The sequence below is a fragment of the Amblyraja radiata genome, chromosome 29 (genome assembly GCF_010909765.2).
Source record: "Amblyraja radiata isolate CabotCenter1 chromosome 29, sAmbRad1.1.pri, whole genome shotgun sequence".
Classification (NCBI taxonomy): domain Eukaryota; kingdom Metazoa; phylum Chordata; class Chondrichthyes; order Rajiformes; family Rajidae; genus Amblyraja; species Amblyraja radiata.
Genome location: NC_045984.1, coordinates 32,040,587 through 32,060,940, shown reverse-complemented (window position 1 = coordinate 32,060,940; position 20,354 = coordinate 32,040,587). Strand labels below are relative to the sequence as shown.

The 20,354-nt window shown below is 49.5% G+C and overlaps 1 protein-coding gene across 1 annotated transcript in view; it reads left to right on the top strand.

Annotated features, from left to right (window-relative positions):
* The window catches only part of kcnn1 (potassium calcium-activated channel subfamily N member 1), a 90,209-nt gene extending 71,496 nt beyond the window's left edge, over positions 1 to 18,713 (top strand). The window contains exons 5-10 of the mRNA XM_033047209.1: positions 6,763 to 6,904; positions 9,819 to 9,929; positions 11,719 to 11,846; positions 14,832 to 14,840; positions 16,319 to 16,388; positions 17,974 to 18,713. Coding sequence (XP_032903100.1) covers positions 6,763 to 6,904; positions 9,819 to 9,929; positions 11,719 to 11,846; positions 14,832 to 14,840; positions 16,319 to 16,388; positions 17,974 to 18,258 — 745 coding nt within the window. The 3' untranslated portion in view covers positions 18,259 to 18,713. The remainder of the gene's footprint in view (positions 1 to 6,762; positions 6,905 to 9,818; positions 9,930 to 11,718; positions 11,847 to 14,831; positions 14,841 to 16,318; positions 16,389 to 17,973) is intronic.
* The last annotated feature ends 1,641 nt before the right edge of the window (positions 18,714 to 20,354 follow it).

The following is a 20,354-nucleotide window of genomic DNA, read 5'->3' as shown; positions in this document are numbered from 1 at the left end:
CAAAAATATTCATTATCAAACCAAGCTCAGAAGAATAATGAGTAATAGTGATCATTAAAGCAGAGGGCACCTGGAGGTCAATCTGCCGTTAACAACCTCAGTTAGACTGGAATCCAATACTTGGAACCCTAATAGTTACAGCCTGACTTGTTCTTTCATTCAGTTTAGTTTAGTTTAGAGATATCGGCCCTTCGGCCCATCGAGTCCCTGCTGACCAGCGATCGCCCTGTACACTAGCGCTATCCGACGCGCTAGGAACAATTTTACCAAATCCAAGTAACCTATATACCTGAGATAGACACAAAATGCTGGAGTAACTCAGCGGGACAAGGAAGCATCTCTGGAGAGAAGGAATCTGAATCTGAATCTGAAGTCTGTAGAAGGGTCTCGACATGAAACGTCACCCATTCCTTCTCTCCAGAGTTGCTGCCTGTCCCACTGAGTTACTCCTGCACTTTGTGTCTGGAATGTAAACCAGCATCTGCAGTTCCTTCCTATGCAACCTATAAACCTGTACGTCCGTGGAGTGTGGAAGGAAACCTGAGCACCCGGGGTAAACCCACGCGGTCACGGGGAGAACGTACAAACTCCGTACAGACAGCACCCGTAGTCAGGATCGCAGAGTCTCTGGCACTGTGAGGCAGCAACTCTACCGCTGCGCCCCCTTCTGTTCTAGTCTGTAACCTATTCTGCAGTAATATGACTTTTAGAATGAATTCTGTACAACGGTGTTATACAGAATTAAACTTCATCAGTCTTGTCCAAAAAGTCAAAAAGGGCAGATTGATACAGTGTGAAAACAGGCCCTCAGCCCAAGATGCCCACACTGACCAACATGTCCCATCTATATGAGTCCCACCCGCCTGCGTTTGGCCCATATCCCTCAGCCTGCCCTATCCATGGACTTGTCCAAGTGTTTCTTAAACATTGCGATAGTACCTGCCTCACATATCTCTTCAGCAGTTTGATCCACAACCCTTTCTGTATAGAGGCTACCCTCGTGCCCAAGGACACAACGACAGTATGCACTCCAAGCGGGATTCGAACCAGCTACCTTCCGGTTGCCAGCCGAACACTTAGCCCATTGTGCCATCTGCCGTCCCAATGAATGGCGGTGTGGCTTGAAGGGCCGAATGGCCTCCTCCTGCAAGTGGTAAACGCCAAGGAGGATAGGAGTTATTACTGGGATGAGATTAGTAAACTCATGGAATAGGCAAGTAATTGAGAAACTAAACTCAAGTCAGAAATCTCATTCGGACAGGAGGAACCTCAACTACCTCCTCTGGCAGATAGAGCTCTAGGGGCTAGTGAGGTCAAAGGATATGGGGAGAAGGCAGGCACGGGTTATTGATAGGGGACGATCAGCCAGGATCACGATGAATGGCGGGCCGAATGGCCTCCTCCTGCACCTATTTTCTATGTTTCAATGTTTCTATGTAACTGAGAGGTCCCTTATTTTACTTGGATAGCCGGGCCAAGGGTGAATAATACACACCAAGGACATTAAGGCCGCATGCAGCCTAGCGATGAATAGCCCTAGTACACAGCGCACAAAAGCTGAATAGTACTGATAAGGAACAAAGGAATCTCTCATGAATAGTTGCGACAAAGGTTAACAAGGCCTTGAAAAAGCTAAACCAAGCACTTGCATTTAGTTTCAGTGAGAATTTTAGAGATACAGCGTGGAAACAGGTCCACAACGACCAGCGATCCCCGCACACTAACACTACCCTACACACACGAGGTTCAATATTCACATTTTACACCAAGCCAATCAGCCGACAAACCTGTATGACTTTGGAGTGTGGGAGGAAACCGAAGATCTCGGAGAAAACCCACGCAAGTCACGGGGAGAACGTGCAAACTCCGTACAGACAGCACCCGTACTCGGGATCTGGCGCTGTGAGGCAGTAGCTCTACCGCTGTGCCACCGTGCCGCCCCATTTACAGAGGAATGTAAAGGAAGGAAATGATACGAAACCTGGATTAAGTCTCAATTAGACCCTTGAGTGATACAGCGTGGAAACAGGCCCTTCGGACCAACTTGCCCACACCGACCAACAATGTCCCAGCTACACTAGTCCCACCTGCCTGCGCTTGGTCCATATCACTCCAAACCTGTCCTATCCATGTTACACAAAAATGCTGGAGAAACTCAGCGGGTGCAGCAGCATCTATGGGGCGAAGGAAATAGGCAACGTTTCGGGTCGAAACCCAAAGGAAATAGGCAACGTTTCGGGTCGAAACCCGAAGGCCTATTTCCTTCGCTCCATAGCTGCTGCTGCGCCCGCTGAGTTTCTCCAGCATTTTTGTGTACCTTCGATTTACCAGCATCTGCAGTTCCTTCTTAAACACCCTCCTACCCATGTTCCTGTCTAACTGTCTCTTAAACGTTGGGATAGTCCCAGCCTCAACTACCTCCTCTGGCAGCTCGTTCCATACATCCACCACCCTTTGTGCTAAATAGTCCGAGAATCTCCAATGAGGTACATGGTAGGTCCAGACCGCTCTCTAGTTGGTGAGAGGATGGTTCAGTTGCCTGATAACACAGTTGGGAAGAAGTTACACCTCAGATTCCTATTAAATCTTTCCCCCTTCTCCTTAAACCTTTGTCCTCTGGTTCGCGATTCCCCTGCTCTGGGCAAGGTGAAGAGCAGCATGAGAGGATTGGGTACGATATATTATATTAATAACAAGCACAGGAGTGGTGCAGAAAAGATTTAAAGCAATGATCCCAAAGCTGTGAGTGTTGGGATTTCAGGAATGTATCGGATGGGAGATTGTAACCTTCACGTGGTCCGCCCTGTTTCCACAAATGCAATCAACCCGGCGTGCACCATCAAATAAGATCAAATAGATGTGTTTGAGAAGGAACTGCAGATGCTGGAAAATCGAAGGTACACAAAAATGCTGGAGAAACTCAGCGGGTGCAGCAGCATCTATGGAGCGAAGGAAATAGGCAATGTTTCGGTTTCGGCCCGAAACGTTGCCTATTTCCTTCAAGGGTTTCGGCCCAAAACGTTGCCTATTTCCTTCAAGGGTTTCGGCCCGAAACGTTGCCTATTTCCTTCAAGGGTTTCGGCCCGAAACGTTGCCTATTTCCTTCGCTCCATAGATGCTGCTGCACCCGCTGAGTTTCTCCAGCATTTTTGTGTACCTAAGATCAAATAGAACAAGTTGTCCTACAACTTTAGGCTGTGCACGCCATACACAAGAAGAAGAAGGAATGCATCACTGTGATTTTATCCGTAGTTCAAAGGTATATCAGGGGATATGGGGAGAAGGCAGGAACGGGGTACTGATTGGGGATGATCAGCCATGATCACATGGCTCGAAGGGCCGAATGGCCTACACCTGCACCTATTGTCTATTTTATTGTCTTGTTTTGTTTAGTTTAGTTTATTATCACTTTACCTCGGCAAGGCCAGCAGCATCATCAAGGACCAGTCTCAACCCGGTCACTCCCTCTTCTCCCCTTTCCCATCGGGCAACAGGTACAGAAGTGTGAAAAAGCTCACCTCCAGATTCAGGGACAGTTTCTTCCCAGCTGTTATCAGACAACTGAACCGTCCTCTCACCAACTAGAGAGTGGTCCTGACCTCCCATCTATCTCATTGGACATTCTCGGACTATCTTTAATCAAAATGTACTGAACTTTATGTTGCATGAAACATTATTCCCTTTATATATCCTGTATCTGTACACTGTGGACGGCTCGATAGTAATCATGTATAGTCTTTCCGCTGACTGGATAGCGCGCAACAAAAAGCTTTACACTGTACCTTGGTACACGTGACACGCTTGTCGCTTAATTGGCTTCGGTAAAAATTGTAAATGTGTAGGATAGTGTTAGTGAATGGGGTGATCGCTGGTCGGCACGGACTCCGTGGGCCGAAGGGCCTGTTTCCGCGCTGTATCTCTATACTAAACTAAACTCAGTGCTTTGTTGCGTGGGTCAGCGATCCGTGACGCGTTGCTCTGAGGGTTGTTCAGTCTTAATGTACTTTACGCTGGGCATTTCTGCCTTGGTGTATTGGCCCAAGTCTAGTATAGTTGGTGTGGGCAAGTTGGGCTGAAGGGCCTGTTTACACACTGTATCACTCTCTGACACTAGTCTTGTTTAGTTTAGAGATACAGCGCAGAAACAGGCCCTTCGGCCCACACCGACCAGCGATCCCCGCACGCTAACACCATCCTACACACGCTAGGGACAATTTACACTTATACCAAGCAAATTAACCTGCAAACCTGCACGTCTTTGGAGTGTGGGAGGTAACCGAAGATCTCGGAGCGAACCCACGCAGGTCACGGGGAGAACGTACAAACTCCGTACAGACAGCACCCGTAGTCGGGATCGAACGCGGGTCTCCGGCGCTGCAAGCGCTGTAAGGCAGCAACTCTACCGCTGCGCCACCATGGCCACTCTAATCTATTTTTTAACAAAATTTAATTTTATCAATTATTGCAATAATATATTCAATACAAAACAAACCCAGCACCATAATACAAGATCACCCAATTATCTGAACTAATATTCTTATATACCATTCTCATATACTTATAACTAAATATATTATTACACAACTATATTACAATCCATGTCAAGGATGCATTGCACCCCCTGCGGAGCCCAGCGGTCTCGGAAACCCTCTCGGGCGCCCGTGGAATGTCTACTTATCTTTGGTGTGTGGTATTATAGGCTGTTCATGCATAGTTCTTGTTTGTTAAACTGATTGTGGGCTTTCCACTGAGTTTGAGTTGAGTTTATTGTCACGTGTACCGAGGTACAGTGAAAAGCTTTTGTTGCGTGCAAGCCAGTCGGCGGAAAGACAATACATGATTACAATCGAGCCGTCCACAGGGTACAGATACATGATGAAGGGAATAATGTTCAATAATGTTGCAATATAAAATCAAGTAAAGTCCAATCAAAGATAGACCGAGGGTCTCCAATGAGGTAGATGGGAGGTCAGGACTGCTCTCTAGTTGGTGGTAGGATAGAAACATAGAAAATAGGTGCAGGAGTAGGCCATTCGGCCCTTCGAGCCTGCACCGCCATTCAATGTGATCATGGCTGATCATCCAACTCAGTATCCTGTACCTGCCTTCTCTCCATAACCCCTGATCCCTTTAGCCACAAGGGCCACATCTAACTCCCTCTTAAATATAGCCAATGAACTGGCCTCAACTACCTTCTGTGGCAGAAAATTCCACAGATTCACCACCATCTGTGTGAAAAATGGTTCAGGATGGTTCAGTTGCCCGATAACAGTTGGGAAGAAACTGTCCCTGAATCTGGAGGTGTGCGTTTTCACACTTCTGTACCTCTGATGGGAGAGGGGAGAAGAGGGAGTGGCCGGGGTGAGACTTTGGACACCCTGTGTTGGGGAGAGGGTGGGGCTGAAGATGTCCTGGTTGTGTTGCTCCTTGGCCTGGCCAAGCTGGCCCATCCGCGAGTCACGGCGGCAGGCGGTGGAGGGCTCTGCCCGAGCCGGCTGCCCGCCCCTTTTCCGGGGTTACGTCCGTGGCCAGGTGGGGTTAGAGAGGGACTACACCCTGTCCACAGGCACCCTGGGGGAGTTCCGGGACTGCTGGGCTCCACGGAGGGTTGAAGTCATCCTGGACAAGGATTGTAACATAGTTGTATAATAATTTATTTAGGATATATGTTTGAATTGTATTATGGTGGTGGGTTCTGCTTTGTTTTATTGTAATGTAAATATTATTTTTTAATAATTGAATAAAATTTTTGATTAAAAAATATTTTATTGGTGTTTAAGAAGGAACTGCAGATGCTGGAAAATCGAAGGTAGACAAAAGTGCTGGAGAAACTCAGCGGGTGAGGCAGCATCTATGGAGCGAAGGAAATGGGTGACGTTTTGGGCCGATCAGCCTGAAGAAGGGTTTCGACCCGAAACGTTGCCTATTTCCTTCGCTCCATCGATGCTGCTGCACCCGCTGAGTTTCTCCAGCACTTTTGTCTACCAATAAATGATTGGTGTTCACGGATGATGCCGCTGGCCTGTCGTCTTGGGCACGAGATTGAACAGCATTCTAGCCCTGTTTGTAGGTTATTCACTTGGACCGACATCTCCGACACCTCCCTCCCCTTTCTTGATCTCGCCACCTCCGTCACGGGAGATAGACGATCGACTGAGGTCCATTATATTTAATGTTTTAGAAGGAACTGCAAATGCTGGAAAAATCGAAGGTAGACAAAAATGCTGGAGAAACTCAGCAGGTGAGGCAGCATCTATGGAGCGAAGGAATAGGCGACGTTTCGGGTCGAGACCCAAAAGGGTCTCGACTTGAAACGTCACCTATTCCTTCGCTCCATAGATGCTGCCTCACCCTTTAGGGTCTTGACCCGAAACATCACCTATTCCTTCGCTCCATAGATGCTGCTGCACCCGCTGAGTTTCTCCAGCATTTTTGTCTACCTTTTATACTTTCACTAAAACCCTCATCCAGTTTGCGTTGTTTTTAAATCTGCGTAAAAACGGTACCCTATATCGCTAGTATATTTCGCCACCTTACTCACCGTTCTCCTCTGCTCCAAGCGCACCAGGTCTTGTTCCGATCGGTGGAATATTACAAAAGTCATGAAGGTTTAAAACATCGTGAGGTCAGCAGCAGATTGATCTTCTCGGCTGCCATTATATTTAGAATCTCCGGAGACGCTGTCCGACCCGCTGAGTTACGCCGGATTTGTTTGCGTCCATGTTCGCACTCTAACCCTCCCTTCTCTTCTACTCCAAACAGGTACCATGACAAACAGGAGGTCACCAGCAACTTTTTGGGAGCAATGTGGCTCATTTCAATCACATTTTTGTCGATTGGATATGGAGACATGGTGCCCCACACATACTGCGGGAAGGGAGTCTGCCTTCTAACGGGCATTATGGTAAGAGTTTACGATGAAACGGCAGTGAATTGTTTCCGCACACTGGGTCATGAGCAACGGAAGGGAGGCGCTGCGATGGGCTTGGGTGGCAGCGGCGGACACGGCGCCAGAGTCCCGGGTTCGTTCCCGACCACGGGGGAGGGGGCTGCCCCGTACGGAGTTTGTACCCTTCTCCCCGTGACCTGCGTGGGTTTTCTCCGGGATCGCCAGTTTCCTCCCCACACTCCAGGTTTGCAGGTTAATTGGCTTGGTAATATCGTAAATGGTCCCTAGCGTGCGTAGGATGGCGTTAGTGTGCGGGGTGATGGCTGGTCGGCGCGGACTCGATGGGCCGAAGGGCCTGTTTCAGCGCTACATCTCTAAACTAAACCAAAAAGTACAACTGAGGAATATTGGAGGTGGAAGGACAATAAGATGTGGGCTGTGGGGAAGATGCTGGAGCAACGGCTTTGTTGGATGGGTGGGACCAGAGCTCATGGGAAGATGGCTGCGTGGGAATTGGGAATGATAGATTCATTGGGAATATGAGAACCATCTATTAGGTTTGATCTGTGAAAAATCTGGGGATAAAGGGACATTTGGAGTATTGTGAACAGTTTTGGGCCCCATATCTGAGGAAGGATGTGCCCGTACGGAGTTGGGGAGGGTCCTGAGGAGGTTTATTTCAAAGTTTCAAAGTAAACTTTATTGTCAATTCAAATAATGCAACAAGTAGTTACACAGAGGATTGAAATTGCGTTTCCCCATACTCCAAATGTGCAAGTAATATTTATAACACAGACAGACAATATACCAATAAAGATAGACAATGGACATATACATTATATTAAATATTCACAGTGTGCCAGAGTGTAGTAACATTTGGAGGTATGTTATTAAGGTGCAATAATAAAAGGTGCAATATAGAAAAGTGCAAATAGCATACTGCAGACATTGAGTTAAAGTTAATTTGACAGTCAGTTGGTCTTTGTTTGTGTAATGTTCATGGAATTTTCTTGAGTGTGTTTACGGGAATGATCCCTGGGATGAGTGGGTTAACATATGATGAGCGTTTGACGGCACTGGGCCTGTGCTTGCTGGAGTCTAGAAGCATGAAGGGGAACCTCATTGAAACTTACTCAATAGTGAAAGGCTGTGTGACTATGACTCACCCACAACTGGAAACACCCTCTCCACATCGACGCTATCGAGGCTTTTCATTATTCAGTCGATTTCCCCCCCCCCCCCCTATTAAACTCCAGCGAGTACAGGCCCAGGGCCTTCTAACCCTGCCAATGCAGTGAAAAAAGTCTGGTAAAGGGTTTCGGCCCGAAACGTTGCCTATTTCCTTCGCTCCATAGATGCTGCTGCACCCGCTGAGTTTCTCCAGCATTTTAATCTACCTAGGAACAAACATCTATTTGGAGATAGACACAGAATGCTGGAGTAACTCAGCGGGTCAGGCAGCATCTCTGGAGAACATGGACAGGTACAAAGTGCTGGAGTAACTCAGCGGGCCAGGCAGCATCTCTGGAGAACATGGACAGGTACAAAGTGCTGGAGTAACTCAGCGGGTCAGGCAGCATCCCAGGAGAGAAGGAATTGGTGACGTTTCGGGTCGAGACCCTTCTTCAGACTAGTCAGGGGAACGGGAAACGAGAGATTATAGACAGTGATATAGAGAGATATAGAACAGGATATGCAAAATAGTAGCAATGATAAAGGAAACAGACCATTGTCTGCTGTTTGCTAGGTGAGAACGAGAAGCTGGTGCGACTTGGGTGGGGAGGGATGGAGGGGCCGGGGTTACTTGAAGTTAGAGAAATCAATGTCACACCACTGGGTTGTAAGCTGCCCAAGTGAAATATGAGGTGGTGTTATGCCCCTGTCCCACTTACGAAACCTGAACGGAAACCTCTGGAGACTTTGCGCCCCACCCAAGGTTTCCGTGCAGTCGCTGGAGGTTGCCGGAGGTTGCCGGAGGTTGCAGGTGGTTGCCGGAGGTTGCAGGTGGTTGCCGGAGGTTGCAGGTAGTGGAAGCAGGTAGGGAGACTGACAAAAACCTCCGGGAGCCGCATAGGAAACCTTGGGTGGGGCGCAAAGTCTGCAGAGGTTTCCGTTCAGGTTTCCTAAGTGGGACAGGGGCATTACTCGAACGTGGGTGAGGGAGGGGGGAGGAGGGGTTGCAGTGTAGAGGGAGGGAGAGCGATGTCGTACCAACCAACACATAAACAACACAACCCATAAAGGCATTTAGTTTAGTATTCCACTTCTTAGTGTGCTTTCTTTTTCAAGAATACCCAGTCATCGTAAAGAACTGTAATATAGAACTAAATCTTTAAGCGTTTTCTATTTGTGGTTATATATCAAAAGAAGATGTAATCCCTTTTAAAGACAGCACGGCAGCGGTAGAGTTGCTGCCTCACAGCGCCAGAGACCCAGGTTCGATCCCGACTACGGGTGCTGTCTGTACGGAGTTTGCACGTTCTCCCCGTGACCTGCGTGGGCTTTCTCCAGGTGCTCCGGGTTTCCTCCCGCACTCCAATGACGTGCAGGTTTGTTGGTTAATTTGTTTAGTTTAGTTTAGAGATACAACACGGAAACAGTCCGTGCCGACCAGCGATCCCCGCACACAAACGCTGTCCTGCAATTGGCTTGGTATAATTGTAAATTGTCCTTAGTGTGTGTAGGATAGTGCGAGTGTAGGCGCGATCACTGGTCAGCACGGGCTCGGTGGGCCGAAGGGCCTGTGTCCACGCTGTATCTCCAAACTAAACTCAACTAAACCAGCATGATAATCTAGACAATTCCCTGCGTTGGGATATTGCTGGGGCTGCAGGATCATCTTGCATGGTCTCCGGTGCCGGTGAGATGGGACGTGGAGTCTGTCTGTGTTCTTGTATATTTGTGTATTGTGCTTTTGATTCTTTTGAAGGGAGCGGGCTGCACAGCACTGGTGGTGGCAGTAGTTGCACGCAAACTAGAACTCACCAAAGCAGAGAAGCACGTGCACAACTTCATGATGGACACACAGCTAACAAAGCGGGTGAGTACGCATAGACCCACGCACCAGCTCACACCCAGCTCACACCCAGCTCACACCCAGCTCACTCCCAGCTCACACCCAGCTCACGTCAGCTCACACCAGCTCACACCCAGCTCACACCCAGCTCACACCCAGCTCACACCCAGCTCACACCCAGCTCACACCCAGCTCACATCCATATCACACCCAGCTCACATCCAGCTCACACCCAGCTCACACACAGCTCACACACAGCTCACACCAGCTCACACCCAGCTCACACCCAGCTCACACCCAGCTCACACCCAGCTCACACCCAGCTCACACCCATATCACACCCAGCTCACATCCAGCTCACACCAGCTCACACCCAGCTCACACCCATATCACACCCAACTCACACTCAGCTCATACCCAGCTCACACTCAGCTCACACCCAGCTCACACCCGCTCACACCCAGCTCACACTCATCTCATACCCAGCTCACACCCATATCACATCCAGCTAACGCCCAGCTCACACCCATATCACACCAGCTCACGCCCAGCTCACACCCATATCACATCCAGCTAACACCCAGCTCACACTTATCTCACGCCCAGCTCACACCAGCTCACACTCATATCACACCCATATCACACTCATCTCACGCCATCTCACACCCAGCTCACACCACCTCACACCGAGCTCACACCCATATCAGACAAGCTCACACCCAGCTCACACCCAGCTTACACTCAGCTCATACCCAGCTCACACTCAGCTCACACCAGCTCACATTCATCTCACTCAGCTCACACCCAGCTCACTCTCAGCTCATGCCCAGCTCACGCCCAGCTCACACGAACTCACATAAATCTCACAACCATATCACACTCCATCTCACACCCATCTCACACCCATCTCACACCCATCTCATCCTAATCACACCTTCATAAGTCATTGGAATTGTACATACTCAGCCCTTGGATCCGTACACACACACATGCACAAACACACACACACATGCACAGGCATGCATACACACACACACACACGCACAAACATCCACACACATGCACAGGCATGCATACACACACACACAGACGCATAAACATCCACACACATGCACAGGCATGCATACACACACACACACACATGCACAAACATCCACACCCACATACATGCACCCACACACACACACGCCCTCACACACACACACTCTTACACACACAAAGATGTACTCACTCCCACACACGTTCATGTACACACACCACAACATGTACACACCCACACATGTACACACCCACACATGTACACACCCGCACATGTACACACCCACACATGTACACACACACACATGTACACACCCACACATGTACACACACACACACATGTACACACCCACACATGTACACACCCACACATGTACACACACACACACACATGTACACACCCACACATGTACACACACACACATGTACACACCCACACATGTACACACACCCACACATGTACACACACACAAATACATCTGATTGTAATCATACATTCATAGGGGGGGGTGGGGAGGGGGGCAAACATGATGCTGAACAAGGTCGCTGAGAGGAGAGGGACGCCGGTTCGCGGGAACGTCGAGCGCGGGGGCCGTCCGGACTTTGGTCTTTTGGAAACGGCGCCAAAAAAGCATGGCGGTGCCCGCACGCATGATAGATGGCAAAAAAGAATGTCACCGTGCAGTTCCATCGGAAGAGCTGGACAGGAGGAGGTGGTGACGTCGATATCATCTGTCGGTACTGACTATCTCGCTCTGCGCTGCTTCACTTGCAGGTAAAAAACACAGCTGCCAATGTTCTCAGGGAAACATGGCTGATTTACAAACACACCAAACTGGTGAAGAAGATCGATCACGCCAAAGTACGCAAACACCAGCGGAAGTTTCTACAAGCCATTCACCAGTGAGTAGCACCGCCCACTCTGCCCCACTTACGAGGATGTTGCCGGGACTAGAGGGTCTGAGCTACAGGGATACGTCGGGGGAAGGCTGGGTCTCTATTCCCTTGGAGGCAGGAGGATGAGGGGGTGATCTTATAGAGATGTATAAAATCATGAGAAGAATAGATCGGGTAGTGTCTCTTGCCCAGAGTAGGTGAATCGAGGCCCACAGGACATAGTCAAGTCAAGTCAAGTCGAGTCACATTTATTTATATAGCACATTTAAAAAAACAACTCTCGTTGGCCAAAGTGTTTTACATTTGTTATAAGAATAGTATAAACAAACAAACTACATACATATATACATAAAGCCCTCGTTCTGTGGACGTCAGGAAAGGCTTGGGAGTACAGATACGTTTTTAGTCTAGACTTAAAGGAGTGGATGGATGGGGCAGTTCTGGTGGGAAGAGGGATGCTGTTCCACAGTCTAGGAGCTGCAACCGCAAAGGCGCGGTCGGTCGCCCCTGAGCTTATGCCTAGACCACGGGATATTCAGCAGCCCCAAGTCGGCCGATCTGAGGGACCTGGAGGTGGAGTGGTGGGTGAGAAGACTTTTTATGTAGGAGGGGGCAAGCCCATTGAGGGCTTTGTAGACATGGAGGAGGGTCTTGAAATGTATACGGAACCGCACAGGGAGCCAGTGGAGAGAGGCCAGGATGTGGTCCCTTTTTCGGGTGCCCGTCAGGAGTCTCGCTGCGGCGTTTTGGACCAGTTGCAGGCGGGACAGTGAAGATTGGCTGATGCCAGTGTAAAGGGAGTTGCAGAAATCTAGGCAGGAGGAGATAAATGTGTGGATGATCTTTTCGAGGTCATCAAAGTGGAGGAATTGTTTTATTTTAGCTATCGTCCGAAGCTGAAAGAAGCTAGCTTTTACCACGGCATTGACTTGTTTGTCAAATTTCAGTGCTGAGTCAAATATCACGCCTAGGTTTTTGACGTGAGGTTTGAGTAGTGGGGTAAGGCTTCCAAGGCTGCCTGCTATCATTTTGATTTGATTTGATAGTGGAGGCCAATTCTCTTGATGCTTTCAAGAGAGAGCTAGGTAGGGCTCTTAAAGATAGCGGAGTCAGGGGATATGGGGATAAGGCAGGAACGGGGTACTGATTGGGGATGATCAGCCATGATCACATTGAATGGCGGTGCTGGCTCGAAGGGCCGAATGGCCTACTCCTGCACCTATTGTCTAACATTTTCACACAAAGGGTGGTGGGTGTATGGAACGAGCTGCCAGAGGAGGTAGTTGAGGCTGGGACTATCCCAACGTTTAAGAAACAATTGGACAGGTACATTGATAGGACAGGTTTGGAGTGATATGGACCAAACGCTGGCAGGTGGGACTAGTGTAGCTGGGACATACTTGCCGGTGGGAGTGCCGGAGTAACTCAGCGGGTCAGGCAGCATCTGTGGACAACATGGATAGGTGACGTTTCAGGTCGGGACTCTTCTTCAGACTGATTGCAGGAGCAGGAAGAAAGGAGGGCAGAAGAGCAGAGAGGCAGGACACAGGCCACAGGTGGACACAGGGCCAGGGGTGGACACAGGGCCAGGGGTGGGCTTGATAGGTGGATGGTTGGACAGAGATGAACATCCACAAAAGGATTTGTGAGTTGTGAATTGTGCAATTGGAGGTTTGTCATAGTCATAGAGTGATACAGTGAGGAAACAGGCCCTTCGGCCCAACTTGCCCATACCGGCCAACATGTCCCATCTACACTAGTCCCACCTGCCCATGTTTGGTCCATGTCCCTCCAAACCTGTCCTATCCATGTAGATGTCTAACTGTTTCTTAAACTCTGGGATAGTCCCCGCCTCAACTACCTCCTCCGGCAGCTCGTTCCATACACCCACCACCCTCTGTGTGAAAAAGTTACCCCTCAGATTCATTTTAAATCTTTTCCCACCACACCTTGAACCTATGTCCTCTGGTCCACAATTCCCCTACTCTGGGCAAGAGACTGTGTGCATCTACCCAATCTATTCCTCTCATAATTTTATGCACATGTTTAGTTTAGTTTATTTAGGAGATACAGTGGGGAAACAGGCCCTTCGGCCCACCGGGTCCGTGCCGACCAGCGATCCCCGCACACTAACGCTATCCTGCACACACTAGGGACAATTTGCAATTTGACCAAGCCAATTAAGCTACAAACCTACATATCTTTGGAGTGTGGGGGGAATCCGGAGCTCCCGGAGAAAACCCACGCAGGTCACGGGGAGAACGTGCAAACTCCGTACAGACAGCACCTGTAGTCAGGATCGAACCCGGGTCTCTGGCGCTGTGAGGCAGCAACTCTACCGCTGCACCTCCGTAGCGTCCCCTGATGACTGGTCATCTCCTCAACCACCCCCTTCCCGCCCGATTCCAGTTCAAGCCACCAGGAGATCCATGGTTGTGAAGACACCAGCAGGGAGTCATCACCTGCATGCTCGATATTCCTCTACCCTGATTCACTGGAATTCAGAAGGATGAGAGGGATTCTTATAGAGACATATAAAATTCTTAACGGATTGGACAGGCTAGATGCAGGAAAAATGTTCCCCATGTTGGGGAAGTCCAGAACCAGGGGTCACACAGTTTAAGAATAAGGGGTCGGCCATTTAGGACCGAGATGAGGAAACACATCTTCACCCAGAGAGTTGTGAATCTGTGGAATTCTCTGCCACAGAAGGCAGTGGAGGCCAATTCACTGGAGGTTTTCAAGAGAGAGTTAGATTTAGCTCTTAGGGCCAACGGAATCAAGGGATATGGGGAGAAAGCAGGAACGGGGTACTGATTGTGGATGATCAGCCATGATCATGTTGAATGGTGGTGCTGGCTCGAAGGGCCGAATGGCCTACTCCACCACCTATATTCTATGTTTCCATGTTTCTATGTGTCCTGTCTTATTAATCCTGTGATGTGATTTTTGTCATTTTGTTTCTTTTCTGTTTTTGCTAACTCAATGCAGAGGTCAGAAGTAAGTTGTGTTTCATTTCCTTACCTTACCGTGATTTCCTTTTGCACGTTGAATTGGGGTGCTGTGGTCACAAGCGTGTGCGTGTGCGTGTGCGTGTGTGTGTGTGTATGTTTGATGCAACACGTGTAGTTGCCATGTGAACGGGGTGCGCCTGGCCTCCCGGTCCCTGACCTGACCGGCTAGATCGCGGGGCCGAATCTGCCCTGCTTGCTCATCTTCAGCAGCTCTTCCCTCACCGATGTCCCTGAAGAAACCTGAAAAGACTCAACGTTAAAGGGGCCTGTCCCACTTACGCGATTTGTTCGGCGCCCGTCATAGTCGCAGCAGGTGGCCGAAAATTTTCAGCACGTTGAAAATCCAGCGGTGACCAGAAAAAGGTACGACTCTTTGGGCGACTACTCACGACATGTCGCCTGTATGGTCGTGAGTCGTCTCCCCAGTCGCCCAATGAGCCGTAGCGTCTCTCTGGTAGCCGCTGGATTTTCAAAATTATCGGTGACGTGCACCGGCAGTCGCCGAAAAAGTGGCGTGAGTGGGACAGACCCTTTGGTTTGACCTGGTTTCAAACTTTTGGGGAGAGTTTGGCAAGATGTTGGAGCTACGACCCTGAGTGGGAGTGAAGAGAGGGCATAAATACAGCATGGACCCAATGGGCCGAATGGCCTGTTTTAGTTCATTAAAGTGGCCCACCAGTCGACGTTGCCTATCTGAGATGAGCAGTCGTTCATAAGGTCACAGGTTCTAGGAGTAGAATTAGGCCATTCGGCCCATCAAGTCTACTCCGCCATTCAATCATGGCTGATCTATCTCTCCCTCCCAACCCCATTCTCCTGCCTTCTCCCCATAACCCCTGACACCCGCACTAATCAAGAATCTATATAAGCACTGACTTGGCCTCCGCAGCCTTCTGTGGCAAAGAATTCCACAGATTCACCACCCTCTGACTAAAGAAATTCCTCCTCGTCTCCATCCTAAAGGAACGTCCTTTAATGCTGAGGCTGTGCCCTCTAGTCCTAGACTCTCCCACTAGTGGAAACATCCTCTCCACATCCGCTCTATCCAGGCCTTTCACTATTCGGTGTTCCTCTATCCACGTTACACTAGATGTCTGCTTACAAGAAGCCGCTGGTGGTGGGAAGGGTGTCAATCTTAAACAAAGTGAGAGTCTACTGACTTGATATGATCCAACGGATCTACATCCCGACCAACACGACCCACCTCCACAACCTTCTCTCCTCAGTGATCTCAGAGTGGTGAGCCTCCAACTCTTGTTAACGTTGAGCATCAAGCATGGAAAGGGTTAATCCACCAATCGATCAGGCACAAGCTGTGCTATTAAGTCATGTCACGGATCGGTCCTTGGCTGGTTGCTTCAGTGCAAATCCTTCCCATCGGCCCCAGCATGGTGCAGTCGGAAATATTCGGCTTAAAATTAAAATTAAAATTAACGCCTTGTTTTTCCCCTCCCCCCCACACAGATTAAGAGGTGTTAAAATGGAGCAGAGAAAGGTGAATGACCAAGCAAACACACTGGTGGATCTGGCCAAGGTTGGTAAAACCATGTGCGCAGGAAGCAACTGCAGATGCTAGCTCACACCGAAGAGAGACACGTAATGCTGGGGTAACTCAGCGGGGCAGGCAGCATCACTGGAGAGAAGGAATGGGTGACATAGAAACATAGACAATATGTGCAGGAGTAGGCCATTCGACCGTTCGAGCCAGCACCGCCATTCAATAGACAATAGACAATAATAGGTGCAGGAGTAGGCCATTCAGCCCTTCGAGTCAGTACCGCCATTCAATGTGATCATGGCTGATCATCCCCAATCAGTACCCCGTTCGGGTAGGAACGGGGGACTGATTGTGGATGATCAACCATGATCACATTGAATGGCGGTGCTGGCTCGAAGGGCCGAATGGCCTACTCCTGCATCTATTGTCTATTGTCTATTGAAACATGAAATTAAAGTGAAGAATGGAAAGGATTGGGGATGTGCAAAGATTGGGGGGGTTGGGGGGGGGGGGGGGGGGGGGGGGGGGGGTGAGTCAGTCTACCCCACGACAGACAGGGGAGGAGTTGTACAGTTTGATAGCCACAGGGAAGAAGGATCTCCTGTGGCGTTCTGTGCTGCATCTTGGTGGAACCAGTCTGTTGCTGAAGGTGCTCCTCAGGTTGACCAGTGTGTCACGGAGGGGGTGTGAGCTGTATTGTCCGGGATGCTCCGCAGTGTTTGAGGAGCATCCTCCCCTCCAAGACCAACCTCCCATGAATCCAACTCCAACTCCGGCCCCTAGGACGGAGCCAGCCTTCCCAACGAGTTTGTTGGTCCGGTCCAAAGATCTGAATCTGCGGAATTATCTGCCACAGAAGGTAGTTGAGGCCAGTTCATTGGCTATAGTTAAGAGGGAGTTAGATGTGGCCCTTGTGGCTAAAGGGATTAGGGGGTATGGAGAGAAGGCAAGTACAGGATACTGAGTTGGATGATCAGCCATGATCATATTGAATGGCGGTGCAGGCTCGAAGGGCCGAATGGCCTACTCCTGCACCTATTTTCTATGTTTCTATGTTTCTATCCTACAGCGAGCAAGACAAAGACGTAGTACGGTCACGGGCAGATTCGTGGGTAATTTTCGGCCCCATTTCCGTAACCGGCTTCCGTCTCCGCACCAAAGATCCCGTAGCGGAGCAAAGATACTAGTGCGGAGAGGGAAGCCGGTTACGGAAACATCCTCGTAAAAATAAAAGTTCTATGGAAAAAATCTTCTCCTCATTTTCAGAATTTTTATTTATTATCACAAAGTGTTCCCCCGCAACGTTGATTACACTGCGGGTCGGGTCGGGTCGGGTTACAGAAATGGATGAAAAAAAGGCCCACGTTCCGCTCCGTTGGGTGCTACACGTCAGCCCATTGCATTTCTGAAGAAGGGTTTCGGGACGAAACGTTGCCCATTTCCTTCGCTCCATAGATGCTGCTGCTCCCGCTGAGTGTCTCCAGCATTTTTGTCTACCTGCCTATTGCATTCGGAAGTGTGATCTACCTTGCTCCGCTATAGGATCTTTGGTCCTGTCGGTGCCCGCGGTCCAGCAAGACACTCCTGGTCTCACTCTCTCTCTCCGTCCCCCCCTCCACAGATACAGAACGTGATGTACGACATCCTATCGGAGCTGCAGGAGAAGAACGAGGAGCTGGAGAAGCGGATCGTGGCACTGGAGGGCAAACTGGACTCACTGACGGCCAGCTTGCAGGCTCTTCCCGCCCTCATCACCCAGGCCGTGGGCAAGCAGCAGCGGGAATTCTTTGAGACTCACTCGCACAGGTTCAAGTCGGTGGCCTACAGCTCGGAGAGGTCGTGGACACCGACACGCCGACGGCGGTCCCCATCCACAGCGCCCCATACATCTTCCGACAGCAGCTAGAAGCTCCTGGAAGTGAATGATCTGATCTCAATTGGCCATTGTATGGCTTCCAATGTTAGCTTTTATCTATAAAGCCATCTCTATTTATAAGTTTGGTTTTAGGACACCAGAGTGATGCTGCGTATTACCGTTAATATTTAAAAGGGTAAAGCAGCCCCCAAGGCTTGTGCCAAGGGTTTTGGGCCAGAATATATATATATAGGTTGAAGCCATCTCCCTTAAGAGCCTTCGTTGACTCCCCCCTCCCCTTTCCCCCTTCCCATTCCCACCCACCAACACACACATACAGCCGTTATGTCCGACCAGCAATATAACCCATCAGCTCAGGGTCTACCCTTGCTGTTCATCCCAGTACCATTGCCCAGCCTAGCACGAGATTTTTACTTTAAGGACCCTCGACTGTGAATCATTGGGATTGAGGGGACAAGGGCTGTTCATAGCAAAAGGATTTGAGTCTAGGAGCAGGGAGGTTCTACTGCAGTTGTACAGGGTCTTGGTGAGACCACACCTGGAGTATGGCGTACAGTTTTGGTCTCCTAATCTGAGGAAGGACATTCTTGGGAGTGCAGAGAAGGTTCACCAGACCGATTCCTGGGATGGCAGGACTTTCATATGAAGAAAGACTGGATAGACCCGGCTTGTACACGCTAGAATTTAGAAGATTGAGGGGGGATCTTATAGAAACTTACAAAATTCTTAAGGGGTTGGACAGGCTAGATGCAGGAAGATTGTTCCCGATGTTGGGGAAGTCCAGAACAAGGGGTCACAGTTTAAGGGGAAGGGGGAAGGAAATCTTTTAGGACCGAGATGAGAAAAACATTTTTCACACAGAGAGTGGTGAATCTCTGGAACTCTCTGCCACAGAAGGTAGTTGAGGCCAGTTCATGGGCTATATTTAAGAGGGAGTTAGATGTGGCAGGTCACGTTGCAGTTGCATCAGACGTTGGTGAGGCCGCATTTGGGGCACTGTCCTCAGTTCTGGGCACCGTGTCAGCCGAAAGACGTGGTCAAGCTGGAAAGGGCGCAGAGCGTATTTACGAGGATGTTGCCAGGACTCGAAGGTCTGATCTCTAGGTAGAGGTTGAGTAGACCTGCGACTATTCCTTGGAACGCAGGAGGATGAGGGGTGATCTTATAGAGGTGTATAAAATCATAAGAGGAATCGTGTTTAGGAAGGAACTGCAGATGCTGGAAAATCGAAGGTAGACAAAAATGTCTACCATGAGAGGAGTAGATCGGGTAGATGCACAAAGTCTTTTGCCCAGAGTAGGTGAATCGAGGACCAGCGGACATAGGTTCAAGGTGAAGGGGAAAAGATTTAATAGGAATCTGAGGGGTAACTTTTTCACACAAAGGGTGGTGGGTGTATGGAACGAGCTGCCAGAGGAGGCTGGGACTATCCCAACGTTTAAGAAACAGTTAGACAGGTTTGGAGGGATATGGACTGAACACGGGCAGGTGGGATCAGTGTAGATGGGGCATGTTGGCTGGTGTGGGCATGCTAAATGACTCTGACTCTCAGATCCAAGGTTCCCCTCTGGAGTCTGTCCCATCTACTGGACTCCACGGACTTTGGGAAGTATTTGCTTTGGACTGGCAGTGGTTGGTTTGTGAGATCAGGGTTGCATCAGGACTGCTCTGCCAATTAAACTTTTTTGGGCCCAGTTGGCTGCTTCCACAGTGTTGAGATGGATCTAGTGGAGCTAAAGCAGTGATGCACACCTGCCCTCTACCTGCAGATTGAGTTCAGTAGGAGTTTAGCTGTTGGAGAGTCTACACTAATCTGTGTAGATTCTCAAAACCGTAGCCCTGTTGCCAAAGGCAAATTGGACGGAGAAGAGAGTTGGGGGAAGTCCAGAACAAGGGGTCACAGTTTGAGGATAAGGGGGAAGGGAAATCTTTTAGGACCGAGATGAGAAAAACATTTTTCACACAGAGAGTGGTGAATCTCTGGAATTCACTGCCACAGAAGGTAGTTGAGGCCAGTTCATTGACCATATTTAGGAGGGAGTTAGATGTGGCCCTTGTGACTAAGGGGATCAGGGGGTATGGAGAGAAGGCAGGTACGGGATACTGAGTTGGAGGATCAGCCATGA